Source organism: Accipiter gentilis, chromosome 31 (genome assembly GCF_929443795.1).
Source record: "Accipiter gentilis chromosome 31, bAccGen1.1, whole genome shotgun sequence".
Lineage (NCBI taxonomy): Eukaryota > Metazoa > Chordata > Aves > Accipitriformes > Accipitridae > Astur > Astur gentilis.
The window spans coordinates 12,568,643-12,588,253 of NC_064910.1; the positions used below are offsets into that span (position 1 = coordinate 12,568,643).

General features: G+C 41.2%; 1 protein-coding gene across 2 annotated transcripts in view; it reads right to left on the bottom strand.

Moving 5' to 3' along the window:
• DHRSX (dehydrogenase/reductase X-linked) overlaps nt 1-19,611 on the bottom strand; it is a 169,830-nt gene that overhangs the window by 101,751 nt on the left and 48,468 nt on the right. Inside the window, exon 3 of one of the 2 annotated variants that reach the window (XM_049834503.1) lies at nt 16,274-16,342. The exons of the other annotated variant lie outside the window; for it this stretch is intronic. Coding sequence (XP_049690460.1) covers nt 16,274-16,342 — 69 coding nt within the window. The remainder of the gene's footprint in view (nt 1-16,273; nt 16,343-19,611) is intronic. 2 annotated transcript variants of the gene reach the window in all.

The following is a 19,611-nucleotide window of genomic DNA, read 5'->3' on the forward strand; positions in this document are numbered from 1 at the left end:
ACTCAAAAATCTTGCATTTATCTAGCATTCGACGTTTGTGCTAGTATCTGCATCCCTTTCAGTTCAATACATCTAGGTTAAAGACATATGCCACGATGTTCACAAATGCCTTTATAAAGCCTTTCAGATGTTCCTGCTGGCAACTCACGTTTCACCAACTCCTCTTACTCCAACAAAAAAGGAAAAAAAAAAAAAAAAAAATCCTAGTTTATCCATCTGCATTCACTTATAATTGGCTTCACTTTCCAGACAAGGTTTCTGATCAGTCAACACAACATTGCCATTGCTCTGTGTCTAACCACTTGCTCTTCCACCTTCACAGTGGACTTGGCACCCACACGCCGAGGTAAGTAATCCACAGGAGGTCTCCTGAATAAAACACCTTCTGTCCAAAGATGCTACACAGCAGCAGCTTGCACCCTAGCAAGCTGCCTTCAGCACCTTGCTTTTGCAACCTGCAAGCTAAATTCTTCAGTTCCACAAAGTTCAGTACAACATTTCCAAATCATGCTTGTTTGTTTTATTTGAGCATTTGCTGTTCTGCACACACACCACTGAAAAACAAACAAAAAAAACCAACAAAAAACAGCCCAAGTTTTTTCAGTGTCAGGTTTGTTTAGGCCCCAAGGAGAACACATCTTTATGCACCTGAGTCTAAGGGCTGACTAATGGCCCTGTTCATCCGGAGCAGAGTCCTTACCTCTGCCTGCTGCCGGTTCTGAGCACTCTCCAGAGAAACATAGTGGTTCATTTGCTTTGTACCCAAACAAGTGGTAGGTGCCAGGTGTTACAAATTTTCTGTAAAATAGGCTGAATAGACAGGTGGTGAAAGTTGCTGACAACAGAGAAACATTTAGCTTAACCAAGGCTTGGGAGGATCATTAGGAATTTCCTGAAAGACCAAGCAGAAGTATGCAATTAGGCAACACTTAACAGAGGAATGATTGCAGATAAGTGCAAGGTCTTAGAGGAGAGCAGAGAAAAATAAACAACATTCTGGATGAGTGTGACCTCTCCAAAATAAGAAGCTCGTTAGAGGAAGGACTGCAAAATGACTGCAGCTGGGTGAGCGGTGGGATATAGTATGAAGCAACTAAGATCTTTTACTTGTCTGTAACTACCATGCATAAAAGATAATAGCAGTTACTATTTTTGGCTTGAATTCATCCTTAATACAGAAGAGCCTGGTTCAGACTCATTGCACTGGGAATGCAAGATACAGAGATTCCAGCTCTTTGTCAGGCAATGTATAGACAAAAGGTGACAGAATTCTGCTAATGGCCAACCTTTACAGGCTCCTCTTGCTGCAAATTGGAGCCCAGTGTTACGCAGTGTTTTCTAAGCAGTCAGACTCATTAGCATATATGAACTCTAGCATATACAGAAATCACACCGCTATTCAGCACTATACAGGCTAAATAAGGGTTTAGAAGCCTTCAAAAAATCCTTGCAATTAACTGTAAATTCATTGAAAACAAAAATATTACAAGGTATGCATTTTAAAATGTGTAGCTGAATTACAGTTCTTATTGACTGAAGAAATAGAGAAATACAGTTTGTGGATTTTTAGTATTAAGTCCATACATGGATGGGAACAGAGCCTGCATGCACATGTATTGTGATTCCAATTTGAAGGGCCATGAGACTCAATGCCTCCCAGCACAAATTGATGGCCAACTGGGACCAAAATTCTGGCCTTCTTGGGCTACCTCTGAGTAATTGTCCAGGTGAATTGCTGGAACTGTCACTTCACTGATAAATCTGGGGCATGCCTATAATTAAGGCAGTACACTAAGAAACAGAAATATATTGTACCGTTTGAAATTATGAGGTAGAATCCCTGATTGTGTCAATGGAAAGTTTAGCATTGTTTTCAAGAGGAGATGGAATTACAGCCCCAAACCCCATTATTTAGAAGGCTATAATACTCTCCCCAAAAGGGTTAGAAATATTTAGATGCAATAATGAAGTAGCTTCATGATTCATGTTTTTTGAATGTAATCATACAAACTGTTAGGTGCAGAATCCTTGACATTTCTTCCCAGTCCTATGTAAATACCAAGTTCTGCTCTGGCCATATTATTATATTTATCTTCCTTTAATGCTCACTTTTTAAGGACATGCTTTTGGTTGTTCGGCCCCTAGCAGGGAAGGATGCAGGTCATCTAAAAAAAAAAAAATGTCAAGAAAGGAACTGTAACATTAAGGAATTTTTTTCATTCAGTCTTCCTAAAGCTCCAGTGTGGTTTCACAGGTTTCTACCTGCTTGCTGTTCACATTCAGCATGAACATAAAACCACCAAAAGAACTTCCCGGATTTTAATAATGCTTGAGAACTGGGTCAATATATGCTGATAGAAGCACTTCAAATGCATACACCAGGACCTGCCACAGAAGAGGGGGGGGGAGAATCAACACGGCTTCAAAACTTCAGTGGTGGTGATCTGTAATGCCCTTCTGATTCTGCAAAATGCGTTGAGGGGTGTGAGCCTCCAGTCCCTGGGTAGCAGGGGAACCTCTGTGTCTCCGTGCCATGGTACAGAGCCACGACAGCCTTTGGAGGTCCTTCTGTCTTGAGCAAGGCTGTGCCCTCTCCTGCCAGTCCTCTGCTCTTTGAAGATGCTTCAGCCCCTCTGAGAGCTGGGAGACCCTCTACCTAAACCGAGGGCCTTTATCATCAGCTGTTAAGGTAGCCACCCAGCTGCACTTGGAGTGGGCGCTGCTGTCCATCAGCTCCATCAGCATTTCCTCGGCAGCTGGCAGAGTGCGGGTGCACACTCTTACACCGCAATTCCTGCAGGGTGCTGCTCCTCCGAGCACAGCCAGCCCACGCGGGACTCAGGGGCTTCAAAACACGAGGCCCTCCAGCCAAGCTGCCTTCCCGCTGCTGCTTTCTTGCAGCATTACTCAAGGGGTCTCCTTGCTAACCTAGAGGAGGGGGCAATTCCTGACTGTATCAGTGCCGGTCCAGACGGATGGCAAGGGATAAGCAAAGACCTCTTGTATCAAAGGCAAAAGAGAACTGCATTGCCAAAGAACTGGTTGGGGCCAGTGATGAGAAGACATAGATGGATAACTTGAGGTTAAGTTCATACCTTTAAATTGCTGTGTCTACCCACTGACACCTATTTCTGACTCGCCTTTGATAGTCAAACTTAGAATTTGCAGTTCTGAGATATAAAAAAAGGAAGTTGGAAACAGCCAGAAACACATACAACTGGGACTTGAGAAGAGAGGTTTGGGGAAAGGACGGAGGGATGGTTCAGTGGGAATGGAGAAGCCAGGGAGACATTGGGACAAAGAGGGCAGGAAAACGAGCACAGGAAGAGAAAAAACCCATCAGGAGTTATTTCATCCCATTCAGAGAAAATTAGCTTAATGATTCAGTCATTCTTTTTCTGGTTTTCAGCTGAATAATAATGGAAGTTATCTTTTAGGCTTTTCCCAAGGCTAGCATGATACCTCTTCCTAGGACACAAACACCCACTGGACATAACACATCACTCTTACTTTGTGGTTTTTTTTTTTTTAATTTGACAGCTTTGAAACTAATTTAACAGAATAGTTGCCAGAGAAACTATATCATGCAATCCAGATCATCCATGTGTACTCTTCCACTCCTATATAAAATCAATGAAGGAGCTTGTTTTTCCTAGTTGGGCAGCAGGTTTATGTCTCCATCTCAGAAGCCAGCTAAAGAGAAACTAAATAAAACTTAGCATACTGGATGAAATGTGCAGAATAGCAAGCCACATTGTTCCTTTAAATAATGTCCAATTTTTCAGACTATGCAAGCACCATTAACCTGGGATCGTTTTTAAAATTGAAAATAAAAAGGCACAATAAAAGTACAGGCTGTTCCCACCGATACTGCTTGCTTGAAGTATGCGAACCAGGGAATGCAAAGCAACTCTTACGAGAACACGAATACCATCTTAAACAGAATATGAAACAGCAAGATGTGTGTTACAAAGCTATATTTCCCATTCCTTAAAAAAAATAAAAAGAGGGAGACAGACAGACAGGGATGGCGAAGGAGAGAAAGAGTACAGAAGGGAGGGAAAGGAGGAGAGGAAAAGAGAAAGGGAGAAGAGGGAGACAGATGGAAATACAATGATGCCAGGAATGCTGAACGCTTTGGAAGACCTTTGGAGAAGATGAGGAAAGTTAAGTACGCAGAATGGAAAGGAAAATACGCAATTTTCCTTGATGGAAGGGTAGGGGGAAATACCTAAGCTGAGGGCTAGAACAAAGCCAATACCCTCTTACATACTGCCTGGGGGATATAAACAAGACTGGAAGCAAAGCATCAGCCTCACGTGCACTGTGCTAGCCCAGCTCGTGCCTTGTAAGCAGGCATGGCTGTGAAAGCCGTGTCACTGTTAACAGGGACGTAACTCTCCGAGAGTTTCTCTACCATGTTAGTGCAATGAATGCAACTCCCAACAACGAAATCCTGAAATATGGAGTAACTCCAGTTCTTTCCTCAGGGACTCATCTACTCGAAGTCTGCTTAGCATATACAGTAAACAACCAGCCAGCCCCTGTGCATTGTATTTTCTGGATATAATCTTACACTCCTTCAAACTTATGTGGCTGTAACTCCTCTTCAGGTTCTTCTTTCTCTCTGTCTTCACATGCTTCTTCATCCTTTTCCACTCCTTGTCTTGTTTTTCTCCTTAGTCTCCCTTTTCTCTCCCTCTTTAGTATCTCTCAGCTTTGTTGGGCTTATCACCTTCCATGTTAGTATCTTAACTGTCTATTCTGGACTAATGTTAAAACTAAATTTAAAAAATATGGCCATTCAAAAAGAAAATGTAATATGTAATGTGGTATCTATGTTTTTTCTCCCATCATTCTGTCCTCTCTTTGTTTTCCTTTTTTTTCCCCATTTTCTCCCATTTTACCTGTACAATTCAGCTGCTCTTTGAACACGTATACATATATTCCCTTTTATAGCATCTATTGCAGTGGGATGCTGATTTTTATTTAACTCAAAGAGTAAACTATATAGAAAAATTATTATCTGAAATTAATCTGCAAAACAAGGAAATAGTCATATAGTTTTAAAAATAAAGAGGATCACTAAAAAATATCTATTTTTCAAGACAAAGAATAATTCATTGCTGGCAGTGTACATTTATACAATCCCTCTGAGGCTGAATTCTCCTTATATCATCAGTTACGTGTAATCTCAGCCATTGCTAAAAAGAAATTGAAGAAAAAACAGCACTAATTTTCATGCTGTCTGACTACCAGAAGATGGTGTGTTTTAAAAAGCCTCTCTGGGCAGTTTTGATGGCAGCTTGTGGAAAGGGTCCCTGAAGCCAGGCAGCAGGGCGAGCACTTCTCAGGTCCATCCTCTGCCAGGCTGCATGGGACAGACAGCAGGCAGGGACAGACCCACAACCGCTCTCTTTCCTTTCAGCTCCAGCACACTCCTTACACAACTGTCCCCCGTGCACCACCATGTTGCACTGGACCCAAAGTCCCCATGGCATGTGCTTCTTACTGTGGGCTGAAGGAAACTAATTAAATTCCGCATCCTGGCCTCATTCTGTTGCCTTACAAATCCCTAAACTTGGGGCTGGTGATAGCACTCTTCTAGCTGAAGGGCAGGATTAGCCTTATTGCATACAGCTTCTGAAAATCAGCCCCATGCAAATACTTCAGAAGCACAAAAGCATGGTTTTATTTCAAGATATTATCTTCAGAAAAGAAGGTAAAATTACATTTAAGAGACTAAGGGTATAGGTGCTAGATTTTCACACAGCCTAAGAATGGTATTTCTGGACTATCCTCGTGAAGTTAACTTTGGCGCCAGCAATTTACATCACCTGATGAGATCTTCTTCATCTGAACAGACAAATGACTAGGTAAGATCTCTACCGCAGACACCTACTAAGGCTGTGTACGCACGGCACAAGGCTGAGACCCCGGGCTCTGCCCCAGGCTGCGAGGAGGCAGGAAGCAGAGCTGAGAGCTCGGGGGGACGAAAGACCCCTCAGCTCAGCTCCAGCCGGCTCCCTAAAGCTGCTGCGGCTACATTGTCCTGCCCGGCTCCATCCACATATGCTGCCAGAATAGCCAGTGGGAGCCAGCAGAGTTACCGGGTCCCTAACGCACCTTGGGTCGCAAATTTCCACCCATAAATGCAAATATGGGCCTAAATTCTCTACTCTTGACTGCATCGAGATGAAGAAAAATTCCACACAGCTCTGCTCTGCCCCACGCAGCAAATGCAAGTTGCTACTCCCTGATGCCCATCCTCCAGCACCGTGCGGCGTACACTGTATGCTCTGCTCGACCATGCCACTTGAGGAGGGGACAGGCAGAATTATACCCTCGGTGATGTCATTTTCATTACTTGAAACTCGAGATTTATTCAGACTTAATCTCTACATATACCAAGGTTGGTTAACACGAACGCACCAATTTGAATTTCAGATTTATCCAAAAAGTCACTGTTTGGCAGTTAATTGGATAATATGTGAACACTGCCACAAATTGTTCTCTTTCACAAGTAAAGGCAAATACACTGTTTTATCCTGCTGGGAGGACACACAGAAAAGGATGCTGCTTTCTGAATAGCATGTTTCCAGAGCTACGATTCAAGCAAATAAAAAAAAAAAAAAAAAAAAAAAAAAGAAAAATCTATACCCTGTTTGTAGGACTGGCTGAAAGGGCATCTGGAGAGGCAAACACAATGCAGTTATATATCACCAGTAGTTGTCAAGGTAACTACAGGATTATGATTCCAGACTAAAAAAATCATTTCATGTATCTTCTAAGACAGCAGTCTTCAGCCAGCCATTTGAGATCATCTTAACTGGCGGAAGAGCCTGAGTAAGATTCTCAAGAGAACTGCTCACTACGTCAGCCTTGTAAGACGCGCACCAGTTCTACACCATATAAGCACATTTTTTGACATCTCTCTCTATTATCTATGGCCTATGGTTTCAAAGCATAAGGCTTTCATGGCACTGGAGATGTGCTTTGCTTTCTGCATTCAGAAACAAAGTCTTGAAGGAAATCCCATTTGAAGACTTCACTTAGCCTGAGACTGAACAATTAATTGTGCGTCATTTCAAAGCAAGAAAAAAATACCAGATTGATGGAAAGTAGGATCAGGCTCACATGAAAGAAGTGTTTTCTATAGGACATTTCCATTTTGTGGCAATTTTTAAACAAAATCTTGTTTTAACTAAAATCTTTGCAAAATTGTCTTTAAAGAAAAAAGAAATTCCTTTACAGCATGCATTTGCAAATCAACACAAAGCACTGATAAGCAGCAGCTTATTAATTCAAGAAGATTTTAAGGTCTAGATTCTACAGCGAAGATTGTCTTTGGTAGTACAGTAGTCTGGAACATAAGAAACCCTGAATGACTTGGGATGAGAAGCCTTTGATCTGGATTGACCTGAACACAAACTACCACATTTTGAGTTAATCCCTTCTACAGGCAGGGGCACTTTTCCTGCTTTATTTTGCAGACACGAATGCAAAAATGTTTCTCTCTCTCTTTTGCCAATGAACACTCCCATCAAAACAGACGCATCTCTAGGAAATATTCTGTCTTCATGAAAAATTGTTCCAATTAGGGCCATGGGATTTTTGCATGAACTGACTTCCAAGTGTAAAAACCAAGATAGATGAAAGCCTGCAAAGTTTTAGGTTGGAAAATTAACTTTTCACAAACCTTCAGTTCAGAAGCCCCCAAGTGCCATGACAAAGTTTTGAACAGAAAAAATTGCTTTTTTCCTTATACTATATTTTCCTTTCCTCCCCTCCAATACATACATCTCCTTCCCCACCCCCCCACCCCCAATATGCCATCAAATTCCTAAAGGAAAGAAGTACAGACACCATACCATTTAAATGAGATCCATGTTCCAGGAAGTTTAGTAGCTGTAAATTATTCAAAAAAAGTGCAAGTGTGTGAGCATAAATGAGATTGGAGTAAAATGAGGGGAAACACAGAACAACAGCAAATCGTGCCCAGAGCCATGGAGATCTCTCTCCCACCACAGGCCCACACATTTTCCATGCTAGGGAGGTAAAACACTGGCAAGGATTATTTTTCAAGTAGGTCAAACTAATGTTGGAAAGATGATTTGATTTATTTTGTCTCCTCAAGTCACATCAGTTGTGAAGAGCTACTGCTTCCAAGCAGACTGAAGTCAACAGTAATCTTGGTAAGAGAAGACAGTGGCAGACATAATGTTAAGACTAAATAAGGACTAAACCACAGCTGATCATTATCTTGGGGAAACTAATCAGGTGCTGGTAACAGTTCATATCACCTTGTCCAGAAACATTGCCTCGATATAAGAGGAGAAATCCAAATCCAGACATGATTATTAGACGTCTAATGATTCTCATGTTAGATGTTTTGCTTAATTCAAGATTTTATCAGTATCCTTAGGAGTATTTTTTTTCTTCTTACAAGCAAGATTTTCTAGCACCAGGTACCAGAAAAGATGGTAAAAAATGCTCTGGCATTACATGTTTCATGCAAGCCTTCAAATAGTCTGAGAAGGGGGTTTCAAAGTGCACATGAGCATGCTAATTTCCATTCAGGTTGTGAAAATGTCGCAGAGATGTCATCCATCATGTAAACTAGAACACATTTTATTTGAAACTTAGATTTTAAAATTTAGGTCTTAAAATAAACTATATTAGTCTATGCCCTGCATAGAAAAAAAATAACAATAAAGGCAAGCTGCTCCACAGGCATAGGCAATATTTTCTGGCCTTTTCACACAAATTATTGTTCTCAGCATCACTGTTCCTGCACTCCTTCCCTCTGTTTCCACAAAACAAGTTTTTTACCTGCACAGATGTTTGGGGTTTTTTTAACACTGCTCCAAAGTTCTTCTCAAATACCCATTTCCTAAGACTGCATTACGGTCAAATTATTGCTGTTCTTACCACCATCTGTGCCCAAGAGTCTTATTATGGGCACTGTATGAACCCTGCTCTTGAAGACCCTGCAGTCCAGGAACCTGTGCATGTTACAGTATTTGTAGTCAGGGCCGGACAAATGAAGCAGACAGAGTTTCCTATGGTTTTGGCTGCTAAAATTTCACAGATTCACAGAGTTACAGGGGGGCTGAGGCTGGAAAGCAGCTCTGGAGATTATCCAGTCCCAGGCCCTGCTCAAGCTGGGCTACCTGGAGCCAGCTGCCCAGGACCCGGTCTAGATGGCTTTTGAATATCTCCCAAGATGGAGACTCTACAAACTCTCTGGACAGCCTGTGCCAATATCCAGCAGCCCTTATGCTAAAAAGAGTTATCCTATTTTTGAATAGGATTTCTTGCTTTTCAGTTTATGCCCAGTTGCCGCCGGTCCTGTCACAGGGCACCACTGGGAAGTGCCTGGCTCATAACCCATTTAAGAACTGGGACACCTATTCAGAGCTTAGATTCTTTGCCATTGAAAAACGGCCCTCGAAACACAAGTTAAGCATGGGCACACTGGTGTTGGCCCTGCAGAGGTGCAGAGGCTCCCCGCTGGCTGTGCTCCCTCTGGAGCCTCGCGATCCTGCGGCAAGGATGGAGCTGACAAGGGAAAACCAGCACTGCCCACGCGCTCAGCTAGACCACGGTCTGTTGGTTCACGTGCAGCTCACACCTGGAAGGTTACACGCACAGCCTGTAAGTGCTTCAAACATAGGCACTGCTTTTCCCATGTTGAATTCAGGCCACAAGTTCTCCGTGCTCCTGGCAGCTGGATCCCTCGTGCAGAAGCCGATGGCATTTGCACAGAAAATATTCTACTTGTTGTAAGCAAATTAAGTTCTAAAGCCCTACATGCAACCCACAGAAGCTAGGACTATACAAAGTAGAACTTGGAAGAGAGATATGAAAGCATTCCAGAGAGAAAACAAATTGCCTTTTCCTTGGCTTTGTCTTTCAGTATTCGCTGGCAATTTTCTTGAGAACAGACAAGGTCTGGAAATGCCTCACGCAACCCACTGCAACTACTGCTCAAACTGGAAAAAATAATGGCATACTACGGGAGGCGTCAAACCCAGGAGCACCTCTATCTGGCCACTGCTTGACATCAAGGCTCTACAGGTACATAAAAGAGGATCACAATCCTGTAAAAGGGTGAAATGGGAGATTTTGCAGGCCTTGCAGAGGCAATTTCATTTTGAAATTCCCCTTCTCCGGATTGCCTTCAGTAGGGCAGCACAATCAGCAAAATCCTAACCTCAGAGCTCCGGTCCCATTAGTCACACAAAGCTTCGGTGATTTACAGTCAGAAAATCATTTCAAGACATCTGAAAGGACTTTGTTATTCTGCCTACAGCTACACCTGTGCACTTCTTTGTCTCTAAGTTTCAATTAGAAATAATTTAAATAAGAGAAAATCATGTTTCCTAGTGGCAGAGCCTGTTAATGAAATATGTTTCACATTTCCAATGGAAATGGGAATTTAGGAAAATAACAGGCAGAGCTTGTGCCTGCAATATGAATATATTTTCTATTTGAAAGACTTTATCTCCATCTCACTATCCAGATCTGCAGCTCATCTTTAGCTCTGTGAACCATATTCGTGTTGCTCTTAATGTCTGAATTGCCAGCCTGTTAACATGACAACTCAATTTCTAAAGTGTCTTAAGAAGCACAAAAAATAGGGGATTCTGTAGTGTTTTAAATGTCTGTAAGCACTGAAGGGAAAAATCTTGTAACATGTTACACTGAAAGTCAAAAGGAGAACAAAAAAGACATGAGCTAGCAGGCTTAATTAATTTAACCCTGTTTTTGCATCAAAGTATTATGTAAAACAAAGAGAAAAGCAGGACAATTGATTTGCAAACTATTCACATAAATGATTTTATCAGAGGGCTCTGGAGATACCTTTCTGTGGCTTAAAATCTTCCCTGCTTAATACAGAGCAAAAAGTCACCAACTTTACTGTGTAAGGGACATAAGTGCTGAGCACAAAGAATCTGTATTAGCCCCTGCCTTATTTTCTTGGACTCTAGAAAGGGGTCTTTTATAGAAGACCCTGTGCTCGTCCCTTGAGCACATGGAGGATCCAGTCCTTACAGACTCAGATTAAGTTTAACACATCCAATATTTATCCAGATTCAGATATTTTCATATGGCATGAATATGCTTGATATGACCTTAGATGAGGCTATAGAAAGAAAAGAAATCTTAATGTTTGGGCAAGGTTCTTATACCTGTCACCAAGTGACAAAGCAGAAGAGCTCCACAGCTCCACGCAGGATCCTGCAAAGTGGCATGCCGTCAGATCGAGACTTCTTTACTTCTCACTCCTATCACCACCCTGTCTTTCAAGATGTCTTCATGAGCCTGGCGTTCAGTTGTACAACTCTAACTGAGGGCAGTCCTTGACCTGCCAAAGCTAAGTACTGGAGATAATGCGCCAGCATGAAAAAAGAAACCACGTAGAAGGAAACTGCACTGTTATTGCTAGAAAACTCTTTAAACCAATCCTACAGGTCTTTCAGCAGCAGCGGTGGTAGAGAAAGGATATGCCAATGACAGGATGTGGTAGAAGGGACAAAGTAGCCACATCAGGTCTTGCCACAAGCTCAGGATGTTACACTTTTACACCTCAAAACTATGCCATGAAAAGCAAATCTGACACAAGCAAGCATAAACTCACACATGCTTATACACACTTACAGAAAGTATGTCTCAACCACAAATATTTTCTACTATTTTTCACCGGTTGGATGATCACTTCCGTAACAACATCTTTGACATACCATGTCAAAGAAGAAGCCCTGGGTGGCATTTTTGCACATTTTAACAAGGCATTTGTCTTTGCTGAACTGGCTTACACAGCTCTGGCCCACCTGCTGGGAATACCACCCTTGACACTTGGGCAAAAACAAATCTAAAAGTTTGGGAATTTGGGAACTCTCAGCAGCTGACTTCCTCTAAACTGCAGGGAAAGCCAACAACAAACAGTCTGGTAGAGAGCAGAAAAAGGTGGACTGTTTTGTTAAAATTGGTGCCTGACATACAGCAAGCGTCAGTGGAATAACCACCCATGAGTCATTCTGCAAATATGCTTGGTATCTATTGGCTAGATTACCCCTTCTTCTTTCGGGTAAACTCTTCCATCTCAGATCTCTAATAACAAGGAAAATCTCCTTGCTTGTTAGCAGGTTATACTCAAAAGGGAGCAAGTGACCTTGTCATCTCCTTATTCCCTGGCTGAGCCATATGTAGCACAAACATCCCAAGAGAAAGCTCTGGGAAAAAGCCAGGCTTGTTGAATGCACATCAACTGCAGTGTTGTTAAGGCGATATCATTCCTCCTACTGCTTGGCCCACGCTGTCTTGATGTGGGTCAGACTGTAAATGACACGATTTGGTTGCCACTGTGCTAACCTCTACATTCCTCTGACTCCGAGGGAGAAAGTCTCTTTTGCCTTTCTCACCTGGCTTCAAATGGAAGTCTCATGAATGTTGTGGATTTAGTGTGTAGTTTTATAATTGTGGTTTTATTTGAATTGCCACAAAAATGTTGGGTGAGATTAAACACAGGCTTCTCCTTTTGAAGAGGTCTGTGCTTAATATGACTTTTACACCCTGTTTTCTCACTAACTTTTAATTTTTTTCTCCTTTGAGTCTAGTTGCAACTCCAGCTCCTACACTGCAGTTGTGAGAGCCTTTCCTTGGTACTGTGCTAAGTGATATTTATGCATAAACTTTTGCTAATTGCTGATTCCATTGGCCTTCATGAACCTATGCTGGAAGGAATGAAGCTTTCATTCATGTTTATATATTAGTTTCCAACATTTGTATGTTTGTAATCATTTGGCTAAAACCAGCTTTCATTTGCAGAGATGTAAACTGAGGGTAACTGAGTCAAGAGATACACTCTATTATGTACATGGAAAGATTTTTTTCTAGTATCATTGAGAGTCGAGTTAATCACAGAAACTTCCCCATTCCATAACTCAATGTAGTCTGTTCAGGACTGCTAACTATGGTTATGGCTACATTAACAAGTGGTTTGGATCAACAGAAGTCAATCTTTAGAGCTCATTTTTTGCTGGGGACGTGACATAGGTACTTCTACAGGTTGCTGGGACTCGGTTCAGATAAGCTCTAAGTTTGCTCAAGTGCACTAATACTCTCTTACTGCTGCAGCTCACCTCCCATGCTAGTTCTGTCCAAAGACAATCCAGGTCAGGACCTGTGGTGCCCTTCCTGATGAGAACTCGTGCTCAGCAAGCGGGCAACAGTTGAGCATTGCCTGAAAAGCGCTCTCCTGATCTAACCAACGAACACACTAACACGGACACACCCTATGCGTAAATTACAGAGACTTATACAATTAGAATATCTCTGTGGCAATCCCTAGCCATCAACAATTTTCCCAGCCGTATAATTGCTACTATTAACAACACAAGTTCCCAATTTAACAAATGGAAGCAAGATAAATGCCCGCATCGTTCTGGCTTCTCCCAGCTTTGTGATTCAGAGCATAGCAATCTGTTGCCCTTGGTCTTTTGGAAATAGTGCCTATGTGATAATTTTAATGACAATGCAGCACTTCTTCTGGTCTGTTCTGGATAACTGAGGGCTTTGATTGCTTTTTCATGGAGGAGGTTCTGATGGTCAAGTGAATTGGGTCTATCATGCCCCAAGGACCTGTACCTTATTCTCTTCCAGTCAGCTGCCCATGTCCTTCCTTGCTCTTTAGACTTAGCAGTTGGTAACTCAGCACAGAGACTGAAAACTGAGGAGGACACCTAAACAGTCTGGAATCAGCAGTGAGTGGAACCAAGGAGGTTTCTGGTGTAGCACCAGGGGAGAGGATGGGTGGTAGGAAGAGGTGATGTGATACATTGCTTAGATTTTCTGTGTCCTTTAGCGTTGCTGCCTTGGAGGGGAACTGCTTTCCTCTCCAATACTCTCCCATCTTTTGGCATTTGCCCTGGTTTGAATGCCTCCAGCATGGGAAACCAGGCTTCCTGCCTCCCTGTACTCAGAAATTTTGTCAGTCCTTTCTTCATGTCTTGCTATGCTGCTGCAAAAAAGCATCATCTGTGTGCATAGCCTTTTTATTATTATTATTATTCTTTATCCTCCTCCCTACATGCTTTGAGTCTCACTTGTCCCTGAACTAAATATAGATTATGTCAAGTAAAACTACTTACCCTTAGATAGCAGACAGAGCCCCAGACAGACAGTGGGCCAAGACATAGAAGGATGATATTGTCTTAAAAACCACTGCAATTACATGCATTCAACAAGTTTGGCCTTTTCCCAGAGCTGTCTCTGGGGATGTTTGCGCTATGTATGGCTCAGCCAGGCAACAAGGAGATGACAAGGTCTCTTGTTCCCTTCTTCTGTCTAACTTGCTAACAAGAAAGGAGAGTTTCTTTGTTAGTCGAGATCTGAGATCTGGATAGCAAACTGATGGCACCCACTCACATAGTTTGTCCATAGTAAAAGAAGGACAGCTATATTGTCCCAATCCTTGATCACACTGGCTGCCCAGCAATACTGGTTTGAATAGTTCTCTTTTAAGTGTCCAGTATTCCAGATGGGAACAGTTTCTGTAAGCAGTTTTTTCATATGGGCCACAAAAAATGCTCAAATAAAACAGAGGAAAAAAGGTCAAGGTAAATGATAATGTTTTTATGCAGTGACTAAACAGATATTGAATGGTAGCTTTTGAAAAGGTGATATGTTTGCACAGCCTAGTCTTGGTCACAGTATCTGCACACACATCCCATTACAAAGCAAAGTGCAAATTCATCGATAAGCAGTAACACAGGCCTGCTGCTCAGACTCGCACAAGTCCTTTGTACAGGATAGTGCACATGCAAATACAAATACCCCTCAATCAGTGAAGAATTCTGAAAAGGCAATAATCTTCCAGTTTGTTTTTAGGACCAATCTACCAGGACCTGAGATTACTAAAGCCCCCGTCATTGTAATTATGATGAGGAACAACTTCAGTCAACTTTAGATACACTTTCAGCTTCCTCAGACTGCAAGTATATTGACAAAGTTTATAACTGAAGGTTAGAGCTTACTTCATTCAGAAAACTCAGGAAAGACTGGGGTGCTAGAAAAGCCTATGATCACACAGATGTGAGAAAATAAGACAGACCCTGGTTTGTTCAGCTTCATGCAGGTCACATGATGTAATTAATTCCAAATGGTTTTGGTCTCCGTACAGAAACTTCCAGCAAAAGATTTAAACAATGTAATAATTACCTTTTTCCTTTCATGATCCTTCTGACTATGCCTTAATTTATGATGCTTTTAACTAGCATACATGTATCCTGAGGCTATGATGGGTGCACATTTATTTAAGTCGAAAGATAAATCTTAATGAAAGGGGTTTTTAACACAATAATTAATGTATTTTGATCATCATAACAGTAATTATTAGAGGCACAAAAACAAAATCAGATCTTAGAAGAAGCCATGAAGATCCTAAATAGGGTGGAGTAGCAGCACTGCCCTATTATTTTGCCAAGAGATGATACATCAAAGTGGCAGCAGTGAATCATCATACACTACTAGGAACTACACCCAGTGAATCCAAGAGATGGAAATATTAGATGCACTAACCTCCATCATAAATTGCAAATTATAGTCACACAGCAGATAGTGCGCAATGTGCCTTTTCTCATAGTTATCAAGCTATGCTCTCCTTATGCCTCCCCCAACAGGCTCGCTCATCAGATTAAAAGAAAAAAACAGAACTGCAAAAACATAGCAATTTTGGCTTGATATGAAAGGTCCATCTATTTTTAAGAAAATGGTTTTATTTTGTGAAGGATTATAAGCTCTCAACATGTGTCAACTAACCCAGTTGAGCAGCCTTGTTCTTTTAGAAACCTCTTACCCGCCAAAACCCCCACTTTTTTTATGGGATTATATACATGATGGGAGGCAAATCCAGAAATGAAAATGAGCACACCCACTCTTACCTGCTGTCATCCTCCCTTAGCAGAAATGACTAGTATTCTGATTTTCTGCCCAGCTATTAAAACATTGTACCCATACACACACACAGGCAGACTGTAACTTGCAGGCAGCCCTTTTGCAATGACATACAGTAAAGAAGTCAAACAAAACTGAAAACATTTTTTTAAAAATATCCTACTCATTTTATCTGTGTCAGATTTACTTTAAGCATTAGTTTCCCCAAACTAAAAAAAGTTTAATAATACACAAGGGCACCTCATATAAAAGAAGATGCCAGAAAAAAGAAATTAATAAAGAGTTCCTTAAAGAAAAGGATATAGTATGGTACCTTTTCCAGTCAAAGTTTCTTCTTGTATTTTCCTCACCGCTTCTTGGCCCTCACTCTCACTGTTTCCAGCTGTTACAATATAGAAAATGGAAAATTAGCAATGCAATCAACTTAAGGACAATGAATATAGGCATGCCACTATGAAGTGCTAACCACAGTGTAAAACCAGTATGAAGTTTTTAGGTGAAAAGGTATGATTCGTTACCGTCAGGCAGAAGAGGTTTTCAGAGAAGGCTGTACAAATGCACTGTTGTTCGCATGAGTTCTGCCTGTTTATCTATCATTCATTTACTCATATAAGATAGGACCATCTGTTGGCTGGACCAGCAGAATTGAGATGTGAATCTGTGAGCCAAGTGAATTATATCACATCCAGATTCTACAAAAGCTTCACTATAGGTTAGAGCTGACCTCCCCTTGCTCTTTTTCCAAAATTAAGACTTCCACAGTTGGAAAGGCCCCACTACCCTGGCCCAAATGCTCAGGAAAAGTTTTACTAGTGCTAACGTAAAATGTGATTAAGCATCAAATAAATGCCTTTTGTGCCATTCAGCTTAGGTGGACAGTTAATAATTGTCTGACATTTGTTTGGCAATTTTTTTGTAACTACTTATATCAAAGGAAAAAACACAAGCAATAACAAAATAATGTTTTGGTTTAACCCCAGCCAGCAGCTAAACACCACGCAGGCACTCACTCACTTCCCCCCACCCAGTGGGATGGGGGAGGAAATTGGAAAAAAAAAGTAAAACTCGTGGGTTGAGATAAGAACAGTTTAATGGAACAGAAAAGAAGAAACTAATAATGATAACGCTAATAAAATGACAATAGTAGTAATAAAAGGATTGGAATACGCAACTGATGCACAATGCAATTGCTCACCACTCGCCGACTGACACCCTGTTAGACCCCGAGTGGCAATTCCCCCCACCCCCACTCCCCCCAGTTTTTACACTAGACATGACATCACACGGTATGGAATACCCCTTTGGCCAGTTTGGGTCAGCTGCCCTGGCTGTGTCCTGTGCCAACTTCTTGTGCCCCTCCAGCCTTCTCGCTGGCTGGGCAGGAGAAGCTGAAAAATCCTTGACTTAGTCTAAACACTATGTAGCAACAGCTGAAAACATCAGTGTTATCAACATGCTTCTCATACTGGACCCAAAACATAGCACTGTACCAGCTACTAGGAAGACAATTAACTCTATCCCAGCTGAAACCAGGACAGTAGTACAAGTTAATTTTTTTAAAATTAACATTCCATTTATCCATCCGCAAACATTTTCCATAGCATGACACATCAAAATACCTACTGTTTATTATCTAAATTGGATATAAATACTGGTATCTCTTATGAATTCCATGAAGTTGCCTTCTTCCCAAGATTATATAAACCTCTGCCGTGGTTTCTATACAGGCTTTATCTTGCACCGCTCTACGAGTGTCCTGTCCTCTCATTCACTTGTTAGTTATGCAGCAGAAACTTAAGGCTTTCCACTTTTTTCCTCACTTCTTTTTTAGTAACAGTGAATCAGCTCTACCAAAGACAAGGAAAGAATCACAGCGTCACGGAATAAGCTGAAGTTGGAAGGGACCTCAGAAGGTCATCTGGTTCAACCTCCTGCTCACGTTAGTTCGTACATGCTCATATTTACTTTAAGGTGTTAGAACATGCTTTATAGTGCTATTAAACTGGATTCATTTGATCTCACACAGAATGTGTTCAAAAAGTGGGAGTAAACCCTCTGAGTTAGATCATGTGTCATCATTGGGTGCACCAGCTGGAGGCTCACAGCTCTGAATGGAGATTTTGGGGACAATCTGACCACTTTGAGGAGGTAGGCTAATGCATTCTTTTGAGGATGGAGTTTTTGCTGCACTTCTGCAGTAAAAAGCAATGATTTGCAGCAAATCTTTGTTTTCATGATACGCAAGAAGGCTCAATTTTTACATAAATGTAGCCAAAATAAAGACATTTAGCATTCCAGATACTGGAGAGAAAATAATTCTCACATAAAACGTAGAGTCATACCAGCCTAAAACTGTTCTCTATAAATTCCATTAACTATGGAATTATATTGCTCAGACTGGCTAAGAAAGAAAGAAAGAAAAACAAACAAACAAACACCAAAAAAACCCCAAAGCAGACATTTGCAGTATTTTCTTCTTGCTGTTGTTTTTTTATCCCCTTTAAAACCATCCAGCCTTGTACAGAACAGAAACATTCAGCTGGATGCTAATTTCCAGATATAGCTGCAGCATCAGCAAAGAAACCCTCCAGAGAAACTGCCATTTCTGGGGAAATCTGTGCACAGGGATTATGGGCAAGAGATCGGTTTTCCTCACTGTTTCACCTCAAGTGATGTACTAGAGTAAGATTTCAAACTCAGTATGTTATTACAATGGATAGAGTTAGACTAGAAACAAAAATACTTTGGTTCCAATTCTGTGAAGGTCTTATTCGATTCCCCTTTTGTTCATTCAGCACTCCTCACACAGAGAACAGGCTTATTAAAGCCTCCAGTGTCTTGATTTAACTCTCGGTATGCCCACTTAATTTGTTCTTTTAAAAGAGTTTGTGTTCACAACAAATTTTAATTTGCTTTATTTTGCTGTTATATAAATGGTTATTCATTAAAGCTCAGTGCCTTCCAAATGAGCTCATTTTATTCATATTTGCATATTTTTCACTCTAGACCACTGGGAAAAAAATAATTATTTTGCTAAACAGTCACTTCAGATGTCTGGTTCCAGACTGATTCAACAGAGAGTTTGAAAACCAGGTTCTGGAGGTTGGACTATCTCAAAATTGAAATAGCCTCAATGAAAGCTGCTGCTCTAGTACAAGCTTTTAAAATGCTTCTCTCAAAGAAAATCCTGTAAGAAAGAATAAAGACACTGAACAAATGACCAAAATCCTTACAAAAAATTCAAAGACACATATATCAGAAAGATACCATAGGACTGGGAGAGTAATCTATACTTCTGAGTTAGCTTAAGGAGTTCAGCATCCCCTTGCTGAGGATGGGTGGGAGAGGAAAGGGACATTACACTGTTGTACTACTTGTCTTCTAGTACATCCTTCTGGGATCGTCTAAGCAAAGTGAGTGGCAGGCATGAAAACGAACAACTTCCTTTTAAGTGCTTGCTACATTAATTATTCAAAATTCAAAAAGTACTTTTTAAGTCACCAAGCTAACACAATCAGCTTTAGGTTGGGAAAAATAAAAAATAATTTTTATCTTCTTGATGAAGATGGGTCACTAAAAGGCACAACCTTCAAGTGTACTGAACAGGAGTACAGCTCGCTAAACTAAGGAGGAGGACAGTTTACTATACGA